Genomic DNA, 26365 nt, shown 5'->3' with positions numbered 1-26365 from the left:
CATGAACCATTATCCTTTCGTCATTAACATACGTCATATAAATTGTCGCAAAATCTGATTGTCTACTTTACGTTAACAACAATCTCTCCAAGAACTTCCAGACGTCGGCTGCTGTTGCTAGTGAGATGTCTGAGACAAAATAATTATTTATTTATTCAGGTCAGTATTTCTTATTTTTTGTTGTTGCTGAAAGATATTGTTTTAATTATCTTTTGCAAGTTTTTGAATGATATCAGAGTCGTTGCCTACTTTCACTTTCATTTTTGAATGACATTGAATTTTTTACATGTAGGATTGGATTGCATGCCGCTTTAGCAAATTTCGTAAACCTGATTGCTTGATTTAACTGTTTGTAGGGTTGTGTGACTCACTGTGAGGTAATTAGTTATTTGGTAACATATATGGTGAATGATTTATTTTTTTATGTTTGTTATGTTTAATTATATAATTGCTATTCGGAAGCATCTGGTTGAAAATTATTTATCAAATTAGAACATTCAACAATCAATAAATTTTCAAAATAAGTCATTGCAAATCATTTGATTGCACATTTGACATCTGTGTGGTTGAATAATGGCTGTAGTAAGCAGCAGGTTAATGGCTGATGTGTGACTAAATAATTTAATAAGCGTGACAGAAATCAAAATTAGGTTTGCAACGAAGGAAGTGTGTATGAATATAGTTACTCACAAGTAAGAATCAAATGAAATCATGGGTCTAACTTCATGTAAAATAGTTAGTGAAGTACAATAAAGTACATGAGTCCATTTTAGTTTTCATTGCAATTCCTTTTTGCTGATTAAATTCAAACACAGCGTTTTCCAATATAGTTTGTCTGCCAGTTCCGGATAATCAGCAGTTTTGATTAATTTGTATTTAATTTTCCTTAATACCCCAATATAAACAAAATGATAAGTGTCTAAGGTGAACATTAGGTAAAGGAATAAATTAACCAAGTTTTAGCAAGAAAGCTTTTGTATTATGCTTACAGGGGGGATAAATGCAACAAAAAGTTAACCAGAACTGATCGAATGAATTATGTTTTGAAATGTGCATATGAATATAGAAGGCTTTACTATTTTCAAATAAACTTTTTGCTGATTGAAAACAAATGCCATGACAAGTTTTTGAAATACTTATTCTGTAAGTTGAATAATTTTTAATAATTTTCTGAACTGAAGGGTGAACTTTAATTGGCTATTTTTGACAAAAAACTGCATATGCCGTTTGACCTAACCTGTTATCATACAAAATAAATTTTACCATTTATTTTTACATCTTCTCACATTAACACTAAATCCCGAAAGAAATTATTGTGGTCAAAAGAATTAACGATTTTTGCTGTGTGATTCTTAACTGGTTGACTAACTGTAATTGTAAAATACGAGATAACAGTGGCCGCCTAATGGCTGCCCCATGACAACAACAAAATATGTGATCGCAATGTCCAGCTGTGTGCGTGGTACTTTCTAATTATTGATCATTGACTAAATGATGCACAAGGAAACAGTACAGACAAAATTATTACATTTTACTGGTTTGACAGAGTTTAATTGTTGATGGTTGATTAGATCATAATTCAAGAGGCAATGAAACTGCACTTTCATTTTTGACATCTATGACATACTCTAATTTAGATATACAGTCAAGTTACCATTACCAGATCATTACCCACTTTGATGTTCAAGACTGCGTATTGCAATAAATACTTGACATTTTTAGATGATATTTTGCACACAGCATCTTTAAGGCATGTTCTTTAAAACGCATTGATTGAGTCGTAATCGGAGCTACTCTTTGTCAAACATTTCAGTATGTTTTGCTGACATGTATATTCAATTTTGTTGACTTCTGTCTCATTTCAAAATCGAGGTTGAACATTTTTCGCAAACACATGCTATAACTCTGAATGAAAGTAAGAAGTTAAGGCATTAATTTAAAGTCCATTTAGTAGTATTTCTGTCTTCAAAAGTCCATTTCAGTTTTGATTTGTATTTAAGACTTGCAACACCTTAAATGAACTGAAAAATTAAAGGGCAATAACAGAGCAAGCGTGATAATATGGGTACATCTATTGATAATATATTATATTAAAATATATGCAAATCTTGTTGATTCTTACAATAAATTACCTCAATCTTAATGTTTTATTTATTTTCCATGTTCAATATTGATGATTAGATATGATTAAAACAATTTACATGATATATAAGATGCCCATATTTTTTCGATCTATTTATATAGGAGTTTCAACAGATAATTCACACAAGAACACCATGCGTAAAGTGTAGATAAAAGATCACATTTATAGAAAACCATTAATAACAACAAAATGAATATAATTTATAACTGGCAATGTAACTTGGTCATTGTAAACAATACAGTTCATGTTTCGACAGTTCAAATAGCTCGTTAGATGTCCCCTGAGTGGTTTCGATCATGTGATCCGTTATGGCTACAACTGACCCGTCAATGCATGAATTCTGCGGCGAAAAACAAGTATCACAAATACATTTTGCCTGCGTTTAAACTTTAAAAATAAGACTATGTGCTGAATCAGTAAGCAAAGGTTATATTTAATTAAACTGGTATAAAAGAAGTCTCAAAACAGTTATTGCTTTTCACCAGAACAACTTTATTATGTTTCTGATCCGGTAATAATAACTTGACTGTACCTTTTTTTGCATTTTATTTAAACAAACATTTGCGAAATATTTAAATCAATTTTTTTTTAATTTTATTTATAATAGTATACTCTTCATAATTAAATACCTATTAATAATTCCAAAAATCCAAGAATTCTAATTATAAATTATGGCAGTTGCGATAAAAGATGTGTTAATAATTTTCTAAAAATGTAAATGTTTTATGTAAACAATGATGCTCCAAAGTATTAATTAAGTGACATTAAGTGAAACTTAATGATATTGCCATCAGCCACAACAATTTTGTCTCTTCCATATACAAAGGCAAGTTCTCATTGACTTACTATATGTGCTGTAGCCTTCAACGTGTACTGTAAACAGTAAATGTATTCAGAATAAAAACCTGTTGTTTTGTTGTTTCTAGATAAGTGGTAGAGTTACATATTGTCAATAATTACCATTCTATGTACTGATGTCAATATGTCATTCTCTTCTACTTACGCATTTCTGTCATTGTATGTGTTTGTAAAATGTTTACATTTGTGTATTTAATGAAAAATAACAATAGCGGAAAAAAATCTAGTTTATTGTGGTGTTTACATGTGTGTGTGTGCGTGTGTGTGTGTATTTGGAAGTTAATGAAGTCCTATAGTCAACACATACTTTTGCTCAGACTGTTTACATTAGATGCTCTTTTATATTTCAGTTAATGGCAGATACAGGACAGCGTGAACCTTTTTCAAAGGTGAAACAACGTTTATAATTAGTTTTAACAGTATTATATGTTTTGAAGAAGGAAGATAATCTGGCACAACATCAAATTCTTATATTCTTTAACATTGAAGTTTTTCTTAAATACACACAGCAGTTTTCTTATTGAGTTAGAATAAGTATTCTTTGTATGCCTGAAATTTAAGAATTGTGAACATATTGGTTATAATTATAAGATACCCATTCATTTATAATTGTATGTGTAAGCTTTTGCACCAGGTGACTGTAAAATAAAAAATCATTTAGTTAAACCAAAAAAAATATTATTACTCCTGAGTAGAAGAAGAAGATAAGGCTTTAAATATCATATAACAATAAGCATGCCATTATTGTTTCCAAAGTCTGAAGTGTCTGAGGAGACCACTCCCACAGATCATTCCAACGCAGAGACTGAAATGCCAGTAACTGAAGACACACCCATTATGGAAGGTGCAGCCATGCCCCCTAAGGCAGACACGCCTCCACTGATGAACACGAAGGCAGATGGTGATGTGCAGGATCATGATGCATCCAAACCTGAGCTGCCTGCTGATAATGATATGGAAGCAGAGGGAGGTGCAACTGATAGTGTTGAGAAAGAGCTTGCTGATAATGACTTGAAGGCAGTGGGCGGGGCTGACGATAGTGCCGAGAATGAGCCTGCTGATAATGACCTGCAGGCAGCGGTCGGTGCTGACGATAGTGCTGAGAACAAGCCTGCTGATAATGACCTGCAGGCAGAAGGCGTGGCTGAAGATATTGATGAGAATGAGATAATTACTGGTGAGGAAGAAAATAGTGTATTGTTTATGTCACAACTATAAGACTAACAGTACAAATTATAATTTAGTACTTCAGATATCCTGCAAACATGGGCATTTTGATAAACTGCATCAAGTCTTTCTATTTAGTTGATAATTTCAATTATTGGCCTGTTGACAAAATTTATTAACGTCAGGTACAGCAATATCTTTCTTTTCTATCAGTTTGTATTTACAGTTTGCTTACTTATAACTTAAGTTACCGTAATTACTCTATGTTTTCGGACACTTGAAAATAATTAAATTTTTTCGTGTCCGAAAACTTAGATACGAAAAATATTCACAAAATACAGGTGTCCGAAAACTTAGAGTCGAAAATTGAAGTGTCCGAAAATAGAGTAAATTGTATCAACGACTACCGGTAATAGCACACGCTTGTAAAATGCCATGCCTTATAGTATAAATTACAGTTATATGTGTTTGCACTGCATTTTAAATAATTTTAAATGCTTAATTTATTTGACAGATCGTTACTACAAGGTTGTACTTTGACCAACGAGTTCAAAGATGAGCATGTGATGTACCGATACTCGCTAGTATGAAACTGTTATTAACGCAAAAAAGCAAACAATGAATTCTTTGTTTGTTCATTTCCGATAGTTGTTGTCTTACACCTTCCATTGTTCGTAAAACTTGCAATAGGGAGCATCACACTTTGAAGCGCTTAGTATTTGTCAGTTATTTTACTGAGAAGGGGATGTACATGTACCATTGCGGTAGATAATAGAACAGTTCCGCTGTGACGTCACTAATTGCTAAGCTGACCGATACATAGGTCACATGGTTTAACCACAGACAAAGGATTCAGTCATGTGGATTCACTGTTCATTGGCACTACCACTTGTAATTGTCATAACGCTTATGCTATCGGGCGAAACCATTGATTCATACGGTTTACAAGGTTACATGTATTTACCCTATAACGCAATATAATGGTCCGTTGCCCTCAGGCATGCACCTGTCATGTTTTATGATGTTAATCTGGTTGTAAAACTCCATGATCGAAGTGTCATTAGATATCGAAAACAGGACCGAAATTTGGTAAAATAGCGCTGTAAAATATACTGTCCGAAAACTTAGAGACATTAATTATGGACGAAAACTCGAGTGTCCGAAAATTAAGAGTCACGAAAAATAATTATTTTTGCTATAAAATGGGGTGTCCGAAAACTTAGTGTCCGAAAACATAGAGTAATTACGGTAAATTGCATTTTCCAATTTCAGACCCAACAACTCAGAATAGTGACTACACAGACATATTAGGCAATGGAACCCTTTTAAAGAAGGTAATGCCACCTTGATATTTACCTTCTACCCACTGTGCAGCCACTGGTTTAATCTTTTTATCAAATGATATCATAAATTATGTAAATTAGAAAGATGCTGATGACATTTTAAGCTTTCTTTTTCATTACTATGTTTATAGTGAAGTTAATCTGTTTACTAATTAGTTGACAATATCCTGTGGGACTTATTACCTCTCTTACTTCAGTAAAGGACTGTCAAACACTGTTGTCATTGTAGGGACCTTTTTATTTATAGTTAAATTAATTCTTTACTAATGACTAAACAAATTTTTAGTGATCCCATAAGGTTAATTCAGATGTTATTCTGTGGTTATATGTGTCTTGTTCTGAGAAAACTGGGCTTAATGCATGTGCGTAAAGTGTCATCCCAGATTAGCCTGTGCAGTCCGCACAGGCTAAGCAGGGACGACACTTTCCGCCTTAATTAGGTTTTTGCTAAGGAGAGACTTCATTTAAACTAAAAATGTCATAAAAGCGGAAAGTGTCGCACCTGATTAGCCTGTGCGGACTGAACAGGCTAATTTGGGACGACACTTTACGCACAAGCATTATGCCCAGTTTTCTCAAAACACAACTCATATGAACTAGGTGATCCACAAAGGCACAGGCCCCCGTGCTCAGATGCGTGAGAAGGTCACAGTCACCTTGTTATCCTCAATCCCAGTCATGGGCATCACGCTGCCAGAACAACGACTGACATTTGTCGTTGGTGAGGCAGATGTGGTTCCAGGTAAGGGAAACCCTTCTGCTGTCAGTGGTGTTTTAATTGACATTTTTGGGTTTGATCAATGTTTGTTGACAGTTGACACCATGAACAAACAACTAAGGTTATTATACCCCCATTACCATTGGTAATAGGGGCTATATAGGAGTCACTATGTCAGTCCTGTCTGTCGGTCTGTTCCAAAAATTTCATCCGATCTTCACCAAACTTGGTCAGAAGTTGTATCTAGATGATGTCTAGGTCAAGTTTAAATGGGTCATGCCGGGTCAAAAACCAGGTCATGGGGTCACTTAGTGCGTTTTAAACCGATAGTTTGTCTGGACCATAACTATGTCATTTATCGTTAGATTTTAAAATTACTTGGTACATTTGTTCACCATCATGGGACGGTTTGTTTTGCGAAAGATTTATGTTGATATCTCCAAGGCCAAGGTCACACTTGGAGTTCAAAGGTCAAATGCTTGTCCGGGCCATAACTTACTCATTTATTGTGAGATTTTAAAATCATTTGGCACATTTGTTCACCATCATTGGATGGTGTGTCATTCTAAAGAATTATGTCTATATCTCCAAGGTCAAGGTCACACTTTGAGTTCAAAGGTCCAAAATGGCCATAAATGAGCTTGTCTGAGCCATAACTATGTCATTCATTGTGAGATTTTAAGATCATTTGGCACATTTGTTCACCATCATTTAACGGTGTGTCCCCCGAAAGAATTACGCCAATATCTCAAAGGTCAAGTTCATACTTTGAGTTCAAAGGTCAAAAATGGCCATAAATGAGCTTGTCCGGGCCATAACTATGTTAATCATTGTGAGATTTTAAAATCATTTGGCACATTTGTTCACCATCACTTGACAGTGTGTCATGCGAAAGAATTACACCGATATCTGCAACGTCAAGGTCACACTTTGAGTTTAAAGGTAAAAAATGGCAATAAATGATCTTGTCCGGGCCATAACTATGTCATTCATTGTGAGATTTTAAAATGACTCTGTACATTTGTTCACAATCATTGGATGGTGTGTCATGCGAAAGAATTACGTCAATATCTCCAAGGTCAAGGTCACACTTGGAGTTCAAAAGTCAAAAATGGCCATAAATGAGCTTGTCCGGGCCATAACTATGTCATTCATTGTGAGATTACAAAATTACTCGGTACATTTGTTCACAATCATTGGACGGTGTGTCATGCATAAGAATTACGTCGATATCTCCAAGGTCAAGGTCACACTTTGAGTTCAAAGGTCAAATTTGCCATAAATGATAATGGCATATTAATTCTTAAAAATCGCCATAAATTAGCTTCTCTTGTTTTGTGAAGACAGCATGCAAAATATTCTGTGTCAATGAAGCATGTGGGGGTATACATCATGTCTGTGACAAAGCTCTAGTTATTTGCATATTATTTTTAACTTACATAAATGTGAGTATTAAATACCATATTAAAAAATGTTTGGTTACATTGATCTATTTTGTTTTACACATACATGTGTGTAAACTTTACTATTATTCAAAGTTAAACATACTGTTAGTTGTTTGCCTTCCCTGTTTGAACTTTGAATGTATTCCATTCCCCTTTGTATTGTACACCGGTCAATACATACACACAACATACTCTTACATCTGTAACTATTTATTCTACTCTCAGCATTGGACATGGCTGTTACCCTGATGGAAGTGGGTGAAGTGGCAGAAATTGTCTCTGGTTTTGATTACATGTATGGAGAGATTGGCCTGTAAGTACAACTTTGAAGTATTATTTTTAATTCACCTTCGGTCAGGTTTGACAGTATAACAGATCTCACTGTATATAAGCTACAATAATCTATTGTGTATTGGTAATTAAACTTGTACTGAAAAAAAAGAAACTTTTACTGGTATTTGATTGTTTGCCTGATTTTTTTCAGGCCTCCTGACATTCCACCAAAAGCCAACTTCAAACTGGAGGTCACACTGCACTCCAGTGTTCCATTTGACTACGGCACCCTGGATTTTGATCAGAAATTTGAGGAGGCGTAAGTTGTATTAATGATACCTGAGATCATGATTGAATGTTTGTTAAACAAAAGAAGAACATTCAGTGTGAATTATATGCACTTTTTAGGTTCTTGAGCTGAGGTGACAAAATTTGACTAATAAAATCACTTTTCTGAATAGCAGTTTGTTTAACCCTTTCCCCATCAGGAGTAAAGTGAAATGTGAAAATGGCTATGTGCAAACAGCATAAAACCAGAACAGCCTGCAAATTACTCGCAGTCTGTTCAGGTTTTATGCTGTTTGCTGCTCATCAGTATCTAAGGGTTGGAAATGAAGTCTTGAAAACTTAAATCTAGTAAGAAATGTCTTTAATTAAGTTTAACTGTCTAAGGGACTACAAATGCGTCAAAATATGTATCAAAGTGGTAAAGGGTTAAATTGAAATGTTGTACTCTTTGTTTTCCAGGAAAAAGAAAAAAGAGAGGGGGAATTATTTCTTCAAAAGACAAGAGTTTGAGCTTGGTATACGCTTGTACACTCAGTAAGTATTGCTAAATGTCTAATGACTTTTTTACCATTTTTAGCTCGGCTGTTTTCGGAGAAAACCCAAGGTATTGTCATAGCCAGCTCCTTGTCTGCCGTGCAAAAACCTTGACATTTTGCTCTAAAATAAAAGTTCTTCCACCTACAACTTTGAAACTTCATATGGAGATGCACCTTGATGAGTTCTACATGCCACACCAATTTTTGGGTCACTAGGTCAAAGGTCAAGGTCACTGTGACCTGTAAAAAAAAAAATCTGACAAGCTTTCATTTATTCAAAACTGCACCAGCAGCCAAGCATTAGCACCAGTTATGCGGTAATCTTGTTTAATTTATTGTCACGTTATATGCATTTAAAACAGTCTTTAGTAAACCATACCATATACAATTTATAATTAACAGTTTTCAGATCCTATGATTTTGCTTGTCTTTTATTAATGCTCAACTATTCACCAAATAGTCTGAGTTATACCATTTATCTGCATCCCTGTCGGAGTCTGTCTTATGCCCAGGCTAAGGCAAACGTGCAACTGTTATAGGTCAACGACCAAATTCCATAACTCTGACCTGCCCTTTAAAAGAATTATGCCTCAAAAGGCTCTTTGTGCTTAAAAATTTCACTAGCCAATCGCAACTAAAAAAAATCATGGGCCCATAGATTTTTTTATGCTCCCCCCAAAAAAAATTGGGGTGAGCATATAGTCGCGCTTCATCTGTCCGTGCGTGTGTCCGTGTTTCCGTCCGTCCGTGCAAAATTTTTGTCCAGGCTATTTCTCAGCAACTAATGACCGGAATTCAATGAAATTTATGGGAAGCTTCACTACCAAGAGGAGATGTCTTTTAATCAGCCCGTTCTGGTCGGATGATTTTTCACAGAGTTATGGCCCTTTGAAATTTTCAATTAACTGTACATATAGTGCAATTCAAAAAAACCTTTGGGGAGCATCACCCGTCTCCGACGGTTTCTTGTTTTGAAAGTTGTATGTCCATTTAAAGAAAAGTATACAAAGAATTAGAATGGAAAATCATTGCCAAAATGTTAGTTTCTAGCCCTACAGTGTTATTTATTTTGTCTCCAGGGCCTTGAAGATCATAGACCCCTCTGCCACCAAGTTGTGTGAAGTGAGTGCTGACCAGCTACAACAGGTGCTAGAGTTCAGATCAGTTGTACATTGCAACGTCTCTGCTTCCCTCTTCAAGGTATCATTCAAAATTCTCAAATTTGCAACAGATACAAATGTGTGTAACAGATTTGTTTTATTATGAATTTGCTGACATTAATTATTAAGTCTGATTCTGACATTTGAATATGAGTTATCAAAAAGCTTTTGTGCTCCTCTCACTCCAATAACTCTAATAATCACTCAATGTAATCTTTTTAATATGCTAAACAACTTGTTTTTAATATTCATTAATATCTTGGAAAACCTTGACTTGTTTGGAGCTACTTTCATTTGCATTTACATATTTTACTTTAAAAATATTTTTATTGATGTTGTTTAAATTTCATATGGGAATAAATAGATACAGAGGCTTACTTTGTCATTCATGATTTCATTCATGGTTTAACCATTTTTGTTATCCCCACGCTTTTCGGTTAAAAAGTGGGGATATTGTGCTTATCTCCGCCTTCTGTTCGTCCGTCCGTCTGTCCTGGCCACTATCTCCTCCTACACTATAAACACTAGAACCTTGAAACTTGCACACATGGTAGCTATGAGCATATGTGCGACCCTGCACTACATGTATTTGGAATTTTGATCTGACCCCTGGGTCAAAAGTTATGGGGGTTGGGGTGGTGCCAGGTCAGAGATTTTTACTCATTTTTTTATGTTATTTACATGAATTTCTTCACACCGATTTACTTCCAATTGATACTGAACATCTCTTATCACAATACGGTCAATCTCAACTATGTATGGCCCAATTACCAACCCTGGGGCGCCCCCGCCTACATAGACCACGCCCACCCAAAATTGCCTTTTACTATAACTTCTTTATTTCTACACCGATTTACTTCAAATTGATACTGAACATCTCTTATGACAATACGGTCAATCTCAACTATGCATGGCCCCATTACCAACCCTGGGGAGCCCCCGCCCACCTAGACCACGCCCACCCAAAATTGCCTTTTACTATAACTTCTTCATTTCCAAACCGATTTACTTCAAATTGATACTGAACATCTCTTATGAAATACGGTCAATCTCAACTATGCATGGCTCCATAACCAACCCTGGGGCGACCCCTGGGTCAAACATGCGGCGTGGGGATATGCGTCGGCCTCGCCATTTCTAGTTATACATGCACTCCTTAAAAGATAAAAAAATTATAAGAGTTATGTGGTAAGTTAGCTTAATAGCATTTTGAGCAAGTGTCCCCAAACCGTCCGAGAGGTCAAACAATACTTTATTTGATATTACTTTATATGGCAGTAGGATAATTGTAGTCTGTGAGGTTTTTAACTTTGTGTGAACTTACTGTTGTTATTTTCAGTTGTCAGTATTCGAAGGTGCCCGCCAATCTGCACAGGAGTCTGTCCAAATACAGCCATCACACGCTAAGGCATATATTCGCCTTGGACAGGTATACAAGCACATTTTAAAATCAAAATAAGTTTATTCAATGTTTGTTTTTTTAAATTTTATTAATTTATTATTTTAATATTAAACATTGCATTATATATCATAAACTTGCTGAAGTATTTTAGATAAAAAAATCCTTTCCTTTTACAGTAACTTATAAAAAAATAAATTTAAAAGATTTTATAATAAATAAAAATATGACATAAAAAAAATTCAATACAATAAATCTCATTAATTGAATCAAATTTAGTGAAATCTATTCTTTGTTATAGGCTGAAGAGAAGCTTGGAAATCCTGAAGAAGCTATTAAAGCATATAAGAAAGCATTAAGTTTTGATGCTACAAATCGGGTATGTTTTCACAGTTATTTCTTTTTAAATGCCCGTTTCATGAAGGGACGTATTATTACAATAGCCTTGTTGAGAAGATTTGCAGTTGGGCTGGCTACGCATTAATTCATTATTGTGTTTCTGTTCTCTTAGCTGTACCGTTTTCATCTTATCTTCACCAAAGTTTCAGGAAATGTTTGAGGACATAATGTAGAGACCAAGTATGATGACCAGCCTATGTCACCTGGCTTTTCAGAGTTATTGCCCTTTATTAATTAAAAAATGATAAATTTGCTGTTTCCGCTCTTGAACACCTATAGTTTTCATAGAACCCTCACCAAACGTTCGTTAAATGTATGTTGACATAAAATAGAGGCCAAGTGTGATAACCAGCCAATTCAGTAAATGCAAAGAAATGTGAAATTAACCGTTTAAGCTCTCTTGCTCATGCAGTTTTTAATGAATCTACATTAAACTTTTTGCATATGATTATTGACATAAAATGGTTTGCAAAACATGTAAACAAGCCGATTCACACCAGCTTTACAAGAGTTATTGCCCTTTTTTGTACAAAATTTGCAAAATTTCAGCTCTCTTAACTAATTCAATTTTCACTAAATCTTCACCATTCATTCCAGATATTTGATCAGTTTTTTCACGTCGATCATATATTTCTGTCCATGACCTTGTTAAGTGTGTGTATATTATGATCAGATATTCTCTATTATTGCTCATGACACAACAGACGATGGTGTGTCTCATTAAGCCATATGCTTTCAATGCAGTTGAGCTAAAATAACTAGGTTTAAAGTAACAAACATTTTGTGCTGTACATATTGATGTTAAAAAGCATGTTGTGCTCCTCTTAGCTTTATATTTGGTACAAATCATATGTGTATTTTCATGTGTGTATATGTAAACTTTTATAACATGCATTTCTGTTTATTTCTTTTCCATTGTTCATGTCTTCATGATCCTGCTTGGCATCATCTTTAACATTTGTGCATCTATTCTGCTGAAAATGTGTTTCATTTTACCTGAATCTCTGTATCCTTTCTTCTGAATCTCTGTATCCTTTCTTCTGAATCTATGTTTGCTTTCTTCTGAATCTATGTATACTTTCTTTTGAATCTATGTATACTTTCTTCTGAATCTATGTATACTTTCTTCTTAATCTATGTATACTTTCTTCTGAATCTGTGTATATTTCTACTGAATCTATTCGTACTTTATTTTATTTCTAATATGTTTTTCTTCTTTTTTTGTTTATTTTCTTCTGAAAATATGTATACGTGTTTGTATCTTTGTTCGTATAATCCTGTCATTTGAATGTATGGGTCTGGTCTTCTGGTCATCTTTTTCCTCGTGTCACTTTCATGATATTATCTATATTCGTTACATACATTTGCATATTTTGTGCGATTTTTCCAACTTTTTTATTTATGGTTATAATTTTTTCAAACTTGTAATTCATGATTTATGTTTTCTTACTTTTAAATGCTCCTTACTTTTACATGATTTGACTGCATCTTCACCTACAACACTTTTGTGTTTTTATTCCACTCAAATCCTATTCCTGTCACTTCATAATCCATCATCTACTCTATCCATATGCATGTGTGTGGTAATCAGTCCCTTGATGCACAGTGGCTGCACAATGAGTGTGCGCGGCTGTCCAAGGTGAGCCAGAAGACCAAGGAGAACCAACAGAAGATGTACTCTAAGATGTTCTGGGGCTCCAATCCACCACCTGTCAATGAGCTACAGAAAGAGACACCTGAACCAAGCTCTGTGAGTTCATTGTTCGAGTTTCAAAGAATTTTTTAGCGTAGTTTTGCCAACCTGTTAGTAGGAGATAGGGATTGGACAATATACATTAAAAGACTTGATTGAAAATATTCTTTTTATGAGGTCAAGGGAATAAGAATCAATAATTTACAAACAACCAGCAAATTTTCTTTATATTTAATGATTTTTCCCTGATATTACCCTATAAACCACAGACAAGTATAAAGTAAATGTCAACTGGTAATTCTCTTAAATATTAATAATGCCATGAATATTAACTTAAAGGTTAAGTATTTAACATACATTTGCAAACACCACCCATGTGTCATGAATTGCCAAAATAATATTGTGTATGTAAAGAAAGTATGGTGTTAATTTTCTTAAAATACTCATTTGTGATCTATATTTTTTCCAAACATAAATGGTAAGAATTTTTTTTTTAAATTAATGTAGATCTAGTAATTATATAGGATAATCAGATATATATGCACATTATAAAAGTGGTATGTATACAGTTATTGATTTGGTTGGGTTTATATGCATGTATTGGCGAATGACAATACAACCTTGCAATAATTTATGAATGCTCAGAACTTACTTGTATAATGCAAATCCGTGTATAGTGCTGTCTTGTGACTTGGACCCCGTCGCTCGCATTATATTTGAGTTACAGTGTATATGCTGCTGGTTTAAGGTTGAGCTGTTGTCTGCACAAGAATGTTGTCACATATACAATTATTATACACCCATTCCTTGATTTATGATTTTTTTCTGCTTTTATTTCCTTTCATTTCTAGTTTTTATTATCTTGCTTTTCTTTTCTTTCTTTATATCACGTTTTTCTTCCTGCATCTTTCTATCTACTTCCTTCTCGCACCTTTCCCCTCCACAGTCTCAGAATGCACACTATTCTGCAAAACCATCTATGGCTGAAGCAAACACTGACCAAGCCACAGAGGACATTGATCAATTCTATGCCAATCTCGAAGCAATGTCCAAAGCAGGTCAATGTTCAGGATCTTACCCAAATGTGCCCTTCCTTCCTGCCGATGAATCCTCTGGACAATCAATGGAGCAGTTCTTGCAACAACTGGGAGCCATGAGAAACACCCCCTTAGGCATGGAATTGCTCAAGGGCGTGATTGGCGCTGCTCTTGATGCTAGCCATGCAGAGGAACCAAAGCTTAGAGATGAGATCAAGGATGAAATCTTTGGCAAGATCTCTGATGCAATTGACCAGGGGCAGTTTCCAGAAAGTGCAAGTGGAAACCCTTTCAATGGAAATGTTGCCAATGAAATGAAGCAAGAATCAGAAGCTGCTATCAGCAAACAAGCTTTAAAGAAAATTGTGAATTGCTCCACACCAGCCACTGCTTACAAAGATCCACTGCCAAAGGAAACTGTGGACTGCACCACAACAGCCATGGCTGACAAAGATCCACTCCCAAAGGAAACTGTGGACTGCACAACAACAGCAACTGCTTACAAAGATCCACTGCCAAAGGAAACTGTGGACTTCACAACAACAGCTACTGCTTACAAAGATCCACTGCCAAAGGAAACTGTGGACTTCACAACAGCCACTGCTTACAAAGATCCACTCCCAAAGGTAACTGTTGACTATACAACAGCCACTGCTGACAAAGATCCACTGCAAGAGAACACTGTGGAGTGTAAAATAACAGCCAATGCTGACAGAGATCTTCTACCAGAGGAAACTGTGCACTGCACAACAGCTACTGGTGACAAAGATCCACTGCCAAAGGAAACTGTTGACTGCACCACAACGGCCACTGCTGACAAAGATCCACTTCCAAAGGTAACTGTGGACTGCACAACAACGGCCACGGCTGACAAAGATCCACTTCCAAAGGAAAGTGTGGACTGCACCACAACAGCCACTGCTGACAAAGATCCACTTCCAAAGGTAACTGTGGACTGCACCACAACAGCCACTGCTGGCAAAGATCCTCTGCCAAAGGCAACTGTTGACTGCACCACAACAGCTACTGCTCACAAAGATCCACTTCCAAAGGTAACTGTGGACTGCACAACAACGGCCACGGCTGAGAAAGATTCACTTCCAAAGGAAAGTGTGGACTGCACCACAACAGCTACTGCTGACAAAGATCCACTGCCAAAGGAAACTGTGGACTGCACAACAACAGCCACTGCTGACAAAGATCCTCTGCCAAAGGCAACTGTGGACTGCACAATAACAGCCACGGCTAACAAAGATCTACTTCCAAAGGAAACTGTGGACTGCACAACAACAGCCACTGCTGACAAACATCCTCTGCCAAAGGAAACTGAGGACTGCACAACAACAGCCACTGCTGACAAGGATCCACTGCCAAATGAAACTGTGGTCTGCACAACAACAGCCGCGCCTGACAAAGATCCACTTACAAAGGAAACTTTGGATCGCACAACAGCCATGACCGACAAAGATCCACTTCCAAAACTATCTTTGGACTGCAAAACAACAGATGGCATAGATCCACCCCCTAAGAAAATTGTGGAGTGGAAATCAACAGCTTACAAAGATCCTCTTCCAAGGAAAATTGTGGACTGCACCACTACAGCTGACAAAGATCTACCCCCAAAGAAAACTGTGGAGCGCACCACAACAGCTGACAAAGATCCACTCCCAAAGAAAAGTGTGGAGTGCCCCACAACAGCTGACAAATATCCACTCCCAAAGAAAACTGTGGAATGCACCACTACAGCTGACAAATATCCACTCCAAAAGAAAACTGTGGAGTGGAAAACAACAGCTGACAAAGATCCACTCCCAAAGAAAACTGTAAAATGCACCACTACAGCTGACAAAGATCCACCCCCAAAGAAAACTGCAGACTGCACCACTACAGCTGGCAAAGATTCACCCCCAAAGAAAACTGCAGACTGCACCACTACAGCTGACAAAGATCCACCCCCAAAGAAAACTGTGGACTGCACCACATCAGCTGACAAAGATCCACCCCCAAAGAAAACTGTGGAGTGCACCACAACAGCTGACAAATATCCATGCCCAAAGAAAACTGTGGAATGCACCACATCAGCTTACAAATATCCACTCCAAAAGAAAACTGTGGAGTGGAAAACAACAGCTGACAAAGATCCACTCCGAAAGAAAACTGTGGAGTTTACCACAACAGCTGACAAAGATCCACCCATAAAGAAAACTGTAGACTGCACCACTACAGCTGACAAAGATCCGCCCCCAAAGACAACTGTAGACTGCACCACTACAACTGACAAAGATCCACCCCCAAAGAAAACTGTGGAGTGCACCACAACAGTTGACAAAGATCCGCCCCCAAAGACAACTGTAGACTGCACCACTACAGCTGACAAAGATCTGCCCCCAAAGAAAACTGTGGAGTTTACCACTACAGCTGACAAAGATCCACCCCCAAAGAAAACTGTAGACTGCACCACTACAGCTGACAAACATCCGCCCCCAAAGACAACTGTAGACTGCACCACTACAGCTGACAAAGATCCACCCCCAAAGAAAACTGTGGACTGCACCACTACAGCTGACAAAGATTCACCCCCAAAGAAAACAGCAAAGTGCACCACAACAACTGACAAAACAAATGTTCCTAAAATATTTGCTGGGCCAAATGGAATCAACACTTTCAAGGAAAGAACCCCAAATGCTGGATACTTTACTGAAGATGGCTGCCATATGGTAAAAATGGATGATCACACCTACATCATTCCACCAGATGATTATGCTCTACTCTACCAGCAAAGCAGGGGCATGAACATCGTCACAAAGACCTTGGCAAACCACCCAACATCTACTGATGAGGCTTACTTTGAACTGCAGGCCCTATTTGCTGAAGAGTATCTTAAGTATCTAAAAGAAAAATGCAGGCTGTATCAACTAAAGCCTGAGACAATGGGTGGAGCACCAGTTATCTCCATCTCAACTGGAATTAAGAAACCCCACAAGAAACCTGAAATAAAAGGATCAAAGAAACCTAAAAGAAAAGGAAAAGTCCTAGGTGATGGCAGCACTGCTTTGCAGGAACTGGAATCTGAGCAGAATGCTGTTGGTTCTGACCAGGACTCTCAAACCTCTGACCTTGATGATGTTGGCACAGATGTGGATTCTGTCAGCACAGATGTGGATTCTGTTGACACAGATGTGGATGCTGTTGGCATAGATGTGGATTCTGTTGGCACAGATATGGATTCTGTTGGCACAGATGTGGATGCTGTTTTCTTGAATCAGACTTACATTGGGACAGTTGTGGATGCTATTGGCCACAAGGATGTTACCACATTCTGTGAATCCGAATTAACTTGTGCAGAAGCCAACTCAGCACACAAGGTATCTTGTATACAAACGCTTCGTATTTGAACAACTCTTTTGTACACTTTTCTTTTTAATTCTTCATTTCTTTTCTGTACTGCTTTTTTTCTCATAAATAAATGGATTTCAAATAAAAAATGTATAAAATGATGTAGAACACTGTTTTTCAATTGTGTAAAGATTTCAACTTAACTAAATACAACAATGGAATTCATATTTTCTCTGCATTACTTAACTTATGAAACAAGTTATATATATCAATATTTATTGACCTCATTTATTGACCTTTTATATAAGCCACGTTCTGGGAAAACTTGACTTAATGCATGTGCCTACAGTGTCGTCCAAGATTAGCCTGTGCACTCTGAACATGCTAATCAGGGACAACGCTTTCCAAATAAGCTGCATTTTCGGTAAGAAGGGACTTCCTTTTAAACGAAAACTACCATAAAAGCGAAGTGTTGTCCCTGATACATGTAAGCCTGTGCTGACTGTACAGGCTATCTTGGACGACACTTAACACACATGCATTTTGCCCAGTTTTATGAGAACAAGGTACATTTTATGCATCCGTGCCTCTCAGGTCTCCAGTTTCTGGAAGAAAGGAGGTCTTGGCCTGGTAGGAGCTGGTCTTGTTAGCCTCGTAGGTATCGGCATGTACCGGTACCTGAACCACTAGTCAACTCAACACTCATCCATCTTTCAACATCTATTTTTAAGTAAGTACATTTACTTGTGGTTATTTAACCATTAATTGCTTGTGGTTATGTTATCTTCATTTGTTTGAAAGGTAGCAATTACAACCACCATGTTTTCCTGGATATATTATGTACCAGTCAAGTATCATAGAAATATCCTCTAAAAGGTCTAAAAGTATCAATTGAACCAGATAAAGACTGATAGACATTATGTTGTTTTCACTTTATATATTTAAAGAATACTCTTACAAGCATTCCAGTTCTGTTACTTATGAGTTTGATATTTTAATGTTGTTGGGTCATTTTATGTTTAGAAATAGTTATTTCATCATTATTTGCCTAGCAATATTCATGTTGTATCATTATTTTCAAACTTCTGCTGTTCTCTTTCAATGCTGAGGTCTTCTAGATTTGTGATCTTTTTTATCTTCCTTTCCTAAAAATCTCTTTCTTCCTTTCAGATCTTATTTCTGAAAAAGCTGTCTGCCAAAAACTTCAAAAAAATATATAATTAAATCCCAGATTCTTTTTTTTTTGTAATTGAGACCATTAATGCTTTTCAATTTATTATTCTTTAAGAAAAAAAACACCTGATAAATACGTTATAAAGTTGAAATACAAAAAAAATGTTTAAAAAAAATAAAAAACAAAAAAAGTTAAAAATTGTAAAAATTCAAAAAATCTTTTACTTATGCTTGTTATTGTTCATTTGTTTTTAATCTCAAATTATTTGTTTTTGTTGTTGTTTTCACTTAACTAAATAAATTTTTGTTTGTGCATTTACATAAAAATTAGAAAATATTTTAAGAATTTTTATATGTTCATTTCAATGTTTTATTTTGTAAGCAAAATACGTTATGAAATTAAATCATTAAAATAAATAAAAAATGTTAAAAAATATAAAAATATAAAAAAAGTTTAAAATTGTAAATTCCAAAAAAAAATCATTTGTTTTTATGTTAAATTATGTTTGTTTGTTGTTGCGTTTTTTTTGTTTTGTTTTTCACTTAACAAAATAATTTGTTTGTTTGTACATTAACATAAAAACTACATATTATTTTCAGAATTTTTATTTTGGGGAGTTCGGCGCAAGACCTTTTGAAATTTTGGTCAAATTTTATAGAAAAAAAGGCTCACTTCCAAGCATAATTTCATTTGATTAATTCTTTTATAAATATCACTCAAACTACATTTAGCTTGACACAATGAATATATGTATATTCCATGTGATGCCATCTCTATGCATTTTATTTGATGTCATCTCAGTTACTATGTATTTCATTAAATTTCATCTCGCTTACAGTGAATTTAAATGTATGTCATCATAATGTCATCATTATATGTTTCATGTAATTTCATCTCAATCACCATGTGTTTTGTGTAATGTCATCTCAATATTATATGTTTCATGTAATGTCATCTCAATCACTATGTGGTTCATGTAATGTCATCACAATCACTATGTGATTAATGTAATGTCATCTCAATTACTATGTGGTTCATGTAATGTCATCTAAATCACTATGTGGTTCATGTAATGTCATCTCAATCACTATGTGGTTCATGTTATGGCATTTCAATTACTATGTGCTTCATGTCATGTCATCACAATCACTATGTGCTTCATGTAATGTCATCTCAATCACTATGTGCTTTGTGTAATGTTATCTCAATCAATATGTGCTTTGTGTAATGTCATCTCAATCAATGTGCTTTATGTAATGTCATCTCAATCACTATGTGCTTTGTGTAATGTCATCTCAATCAATATGTGTTTCATGTAATGTCATCACAGTCACTATGTGATTCATGTAATGTCATCTAAATCACTATGTTTTTCATGTAATGTCATCAAAATCACTATGTTTTTCATGTAATGTCATCTAAATCACTATGTATGTAATGTCATCTAAATCACTATGTGTTTCATGTAATGTCATCTCAATCACTATGTGTTTCATGTAATGTCATTGCAATCACTATGTGATTCATGTAATGTCATCTCAATCACTATGTGGTTTATGTAATGTCATCTCAATCACTATGTGTTTCATGTAATGTCATCCCAATCACGATGTGTTTCAAACAATGTCATCGCAATCACTATGTGTTTCAATTAATGTCATGGCAATCACTATGTTCTTAATGTAAAGTCATCTCAATCACAATGTTCTTCATGTAATAACATCATACTTGGGAAGACCAGGTTCTCATCTAGATCAATCTTAATGCTCCATCCGGTTGGGCCGTTAGGAATTGAGGTTATCCGTGTCTGCTGTCTATGTGCAGTTTCACCCGGCTTTATTTAGTTGATTATATGTTGTCACAAGATTCTACTGCGTTCCTATTTCCTTTCCTGTTCAAGCCAGTTAGCCACCTCTCTGATGACGTTGTCGTGATGCTATCTGTATCTTCCTTGTGACAGAGCTGTAGGGCAGCAAGAAAGGACATGTTTTAGAGTGACAGGACAATCACAAAGTTTGCATTCCGGATCTGGTATAAGCCTCTAATGGCAGAGGGTTGCGGGGGATGGTAGGAGGTCATGGACTGACCTGAGGAGGAAGGAAAGTATGATGGAGTCGTACTTCCAGATGTCGTCCCAGGTCAATTTTCTGTCTAGTATATTACATGTTATCCATGCTCCCTGTGTTACCATTTCTATCGCTCTAACTTGTCTCTTGATTTCTTCTGCCCTCCTGACTTCTGCCTGGATCAAGGTGCACCTCTCTTTCTTGTCTGATCTGCATTACAGAAGGGGTTTTGTAGCTCCCTATCCCCTGACGTCCGACAACAGTTAAACCTACAATTTCTTCAACCTTGAGCCAATTCCAGTCAATCTGAGAATTTCCTCAAGCAAAGAGGCATTGTAGGATTGACTGTTGTCCAACATTATGGGATTGGAGAAACAAAATCACTTCTGTGAAGTAGAGCAGACAAGAGGGAGCAGTGAGCCCTGATCCAGGCAAAAGTCAGGAGGGCAGAAGAAAACAAGAGACAAGAGAGCGATAGAAATGGTAACACAGGGAGCATGGATAACATGTAATATACTAGACAGGAAATTGACCTGGTACGCCATCTGCAAGTATGACTCCGTCAGACTTTCCTTCCTCCATATGTCAGTCCATGACCTCCTACTGTCCACTGCAAACCTCAGCTGTTTGGGACTCATACCAGATCCTGAATGCAAACTTTATGATCGTCCCGGCACTCAAGAACATGTTCTTTCTTGCTGCCCTACAGCTCTGTCACAAGGAAGATACAGATGGCAGCACCACAACGTCCTCTGAAAGGCGGCTGCCTAGCTTAAACAAGAAAGGAAAAAGGAACCCAGTAGTGCCCAGTGACAACATCTAATCAACCTATGAAGCCGGGTGAAACTGCAGAGAGACAGCAGACACAGAAAACCTCAATTCTCAATAGCACAACCAGATGGAGCATGAAGGTTGACCTTGACAAGAAGCTGGTCTTCCCAAGTATTGTACAGAAAAACCTCAGGCCCGACATCGTGCTATGGTCAGAGGCCGGGAATATGACCCTTCAATAATCCTAATTTTTCAACATAAATGTTTTCCACACTCTAGTCTAACATAAACAAAATTAATCTTGTCATCATCAAACTTGTTGAATGTCATTTCATACATAGCATTGTACTTTTTACATCTATGCACCTAGCAGTTAAGTTTTGAAAAGCATTTACAACCCTAGGGCTAGATTTTTGACATAACATTAACATACCTAACAATAGAGTTTTTTAGTGATATGTACATCTCTAACATTCGATTTTTAGCTACACACCTAGCTATTGAGTTTTAAGTGGCATTTACACACCTAGCACTACAGTTTTGAGTGACATTTACACACTTAGCACTAGATTTTAAAGTGACACGTACTAACATGGCACTAGATTTTTTAGCAATATTTACACACCTAGGACTAGAATTTAAAGTGGAACTTACACACACAGCACTACTGTTTTGAGTGTCATTTACACACATAGCACTAGATTTTTTAGTGACATTTACACACATAGCACTAGATTTTTTAGGGACATTTACACACATGGCACTAGATTTTAGTGTGACATTTACACACCTAAGACTAGAATTTTAAGGGGAATTTACACACACAGCACTACTGTTTTTATGGACATTTACACACAAAGCACTAGATTTTTGAGGGACATTTACACACTTAGCACTAGATTTGTGAGTGACATTTACAGACTTAGCATTAGTTATGAGTGACATTTACATATGTAACTGAAGAGTTTTGAGTGTCATTTACATACATAGCACTTGAGTTTTTATTTACATTTGCACACTAGCACTAGAGTTTTTAGTGCATTTACCCACCTGACACTAGAGCTTTGAGCAACATTTACTCCTAGCACAAGGTTTTTGAGCGACATTGACACAATAAGCGTTACTGGTTTTGGTAACATTATACCTTTTAGCATGCTAATTTTAAACAGCAAACTTTTTTTCTTGGTTTGTAAATAGCATTTATTTAAAATGACATTCTTTAATAGTGTTAACCCTTTTAACAATTAATATTACTTATGATTACAGGAGTTCTCTATTTTGTAATGAAAACAAATCATTTTTTTACAATGTAGTGTGTAGTTTTTTTGTAGAGCTAGCAAGTGAGCCTTTTAATTCATTTTCTTCAACGAACACATTTTGAAATAATTCATGCAATTATTTGTTTTTGTTTTATATGTACAGTTCATTTTTCTTTTCATCTTTTTTTTATGTTTATTTTTCTTTTCATCTTTTTTCATGTTTATTTTTCTTTCCATCTTATTTTCATGTTTATTTTAGTTTTCATCTTTTGTTCATGTTTATTTTTCTTTTCATCTTTTTTCATGTTTATTTTTGTTTTCATCTTTATTTCATGTTGTTTTTTATGTTGGTAGCCTGTTTTGACTATTTTATATATAATCTTTGTATGTTTGGTATATTAGCGTCATCATCATTTCCTCAGTTCAATAGATTTTTGTAACATTTTGTTTCATGTTTTGAACATAAGGTGAATACATTTTGAATCTGGGATTTACTTTCTGGCAGAAACTGAAAATTCATTTGTATCAAACAAATAAAAAAATTGTATTTTCTGTATACTCTTGTGTTGTCTTCTACTCCTTTCTTGTCTTTCCCTCTGCTTTCTGTTTCTGCTGTTGAAATTTCATTTGACTTCCAATTGGACTCTTGGAAAATATGTCTTAATGCATATGCGTGAAGTGTAGCCTGTGCAGTCCCCACAGGCTGATCTGGGTTGACACTTTCAGCCTTCACTACATTTTTCTTAAAGAGACTTCCTTTAAATGAAAAATTCTTCAAAAGCGCCAAGTGTTGTCCCTGATAAGCCCGTGCATACTCCACAGGCTTATCTTGGATGACACTACCCAAATGCCTTAAGCATGCTTCTGCCAGAAACTGGCTCAATTATAATTATGATGGAAGCATTAAGATAAACTGTAAGACTTACACAAAGGAACATTAATATAAACTTCACACTTGTAACACAATTGAGTTTTTTTAACAGAATTCTTTATAATACAGTAATATAAATATTTGGACAAGTACACAGCTGTCAAACCTTATGGGACAAGCCCATAGTTCATGAACTTGTTTGGAGTCTAGAGCACTAATTGTTAAACACATGATTCAACAAAGCTGCAAATATATTAACCCTTTCAGTGCGGGAACCGAATTTTGAAGGCCTTTGCAAACAGTTTGGATCCAAATGAGACGCCACATTTTAGAAATTCAGCAGACGACATTTTAGCAGACGACAAATTTCCCAGCATGCAAAGGGTTAATGCCATATTGTCCATAAACATAAACTGAGCCTTGCTCTTTGAAAATGGTGCTTTATGCATGTGGGTACAGTATCCTCCTTTATTAGCCTACGTAGTCTGCAATTAGGAATAACACTTTCAACCTAAACTGAATTTTGCTAAGAAGAGACTTCCTTTAAGGAACCAGCGGAAAGTTTTGTCCAAGTTAAGCCAAGAGCACCACTCATATAGTAAAAAGTTAGCATACATGTTAAATATTTTTCTCCCTTTTCTTCGGCTTTGCCTTCTGTTCTTCCTGCACTTGCTTCTCTTCACATTATTCAGAAAATTGTTCCTAGGATATATGTATGGCCAGAAAAATTTTCATTTTACCTTTTACTTTACTACTGTGTAGAAATTCCTGCAGCATGGTGAATATGGACGCTGAAGAAAACAGCAGGTTGCAGATTGACAACTCCAATAGTAATTGTCATATAATTTACTCCTTTGTGAAAGAATTTATCATTGAATGATGAACAAACCATGTATAATAATACAAGTTGATAGGAATGAAAAACCAAGGGAAGCAGGTAATTCATTAACACCACAATCATCAACATACAATTTTGTGCTTGTCACACATTAAAAAGTAACTGCCCCTAATTTGGAGCATACATTATGGTATGATTTTGAAAAGACCGCCTATAGTTACTGTGAATTATAATTCTTGTGAAACAATCATATTGCCAAAACATAATTATGTCTTGTTCGCCAAGAATGAGAACAGAACGCGTGCTTAAGTAATTCTTTACTATATACATGTATGTTGGAAATGAATGAGATATTATTGATGTATATTGTGCTATACATTTTCAAGACAATTTACATTTAAATTCATGTTCTCTCACAAAGAGGATGTAATAAAAGTATCTTGCTATAAATATTATGCACCAAGATTGTTCACAGATTTTTGCCACAACATGGGTTACCACTTGGCCATAATTCAGAGAATGTTCAACACAATGTAAGAAACACAGATATTTTCCAAAGTAAATAAAAAGTGTTCCACAAGCTTGATTAACAACAGTATGAATTTTATCAATTTTGATTGATGATAAACCAAAAACCTAATATTGAATCTATGTTTAACATATTCCTCTTAGTAATGCGAGTTATAATGTCACTTTGAATACAATGTTAGTTTTTTTAAATCATTTTTTAATTGGTTTGAAATTGTCAAACTGTGGGCTAATTAAGTCCCTTGAATGTGTTCCCCATTCAATATGTTTCAGATATTGAGTGTATTATTTGTATCAATCATGATTAAAATCAAATTGTTATTGAAATGTTGTTTAGACACTAGTGTACCTACTTTCATCATGTACTATTTAATTTTGTTTATATTCTTTAAAATATTTTAGAGGAATCTATGATCACATACTTGTATCAGATCATATGTAGCCATCACTGAACATGCAGACAATGGTAAAATTTAAAACTCAATGTTTTGTGGCAATATATTGCAATTTAACATTTCTCTACTTATTAATGTAAACTAATTTTTGTTACTTAATAAACACATAAGATGTGCTTATAGTCCCACTTGATGTGTTTCTTTTAATATTTGGGCAATGCTCTGTGAAAAAGGGGTTTAATGCATGTGCGTAAAGTGTCATCCCAGATTAGCCTGTGCAGTCTGCACAGGCTAATCAGGGATGACACTATCCGCCTAAACTAGATTTTTGCTAAGAAGAGACTTTCTTTAAACAGAAAATATCACAAAAGCAGAAAGTGTCGTCACTTATTAGCCTGTGCGGACTGCACAGGCTTATCTGGGACGACACTTTTCACACATGCAGTTCACCCGTTTTAACAGAGCACGGCTAATTTAGATACAGCTGGAATAAGTGTAAGTACTTGGTACTGGTATACCAGCTCACCAGGAAGAATGTGTGATGGTTGTAAGGATAAAGTACACTATTGTTGTTAAACAATTGTTAATGTGTTGTGTTGTAAATAGCTATTATTGTAGAACTGTGTGTATAATTGAAAGTACCGGGTAAATACAGACAATAAACAACA

At 35.6% G+C, this 26365-nt stretch overlaps 1 protein-coding gene across 7 annotated transcripts; it reads left to right on the top strand.

The window, feature by feature from the left end:
- The first annotated feature begins 32 nt into the window (after positions 1-32).
- Positions 33-26365, top strand: LOC127876185 (peptidyl-prolyl cis-trans isomerase FKBP8-like). Of its 7 annotated transcripts, none has more exons than XM_052421207.1 (14): positions 33-159; positions 3352-3390; positions 3758-4178; positions 5441-5502; positions 6112-6253; positions 7900-7987; positions 8159-8266; positions 8695-8769; positions 9851-9971; positions 11271-11360; positions 11632-11709; positions 13336-13479; positions 18390-18525; positions 24699-26365. In XM_052421207.1, exons 2-13 carry the CDS (start codon positions 3355-3357, stop codon positions 18483-18485), a joined length of 1461 nt encoding a protein of 486 aa, XP_052277167.1. In that variant the 5' UTR covers positions 33-159; positions 3352-3354; the 3' UTR covers positions 18486-18525; positions 24699-26365. The 7 variants fall into 7 exon arrangements, with proteins under 7 accessions (XP_052277167.1, XP_052277164.1, XP_052277165.1 ...); XM_052421204.1 differs by having other exon boundaries at positions 13321-13479; XM_052421205.1 differs by lacking the exon at positions 33-159 and adding an exon at positions 252-377 and having other exon boundaries at positions 13321-13479.

Source organism: Dreissena polymorpha, chromosome 4, assembly GCF_020536995.1.
Source record: "Dreissena polymorpha isolate Duluth1 chromosome 4, UMN_Dpol_1.0, whole genome shotgun sequence".
In the NCBI taxonomy this organism is placed as follows: Eukaryota; Metazoa; Mollusca; class Bivalvia; order Myida; family Dreissenidae; genus Dreissena; species Dreissena polymorpha.
The sequence above is the reverse complement of the archived record's forward strand: the minus strand, read 5'-3'. Positions and strand labels throughout refer to the sequence as shown.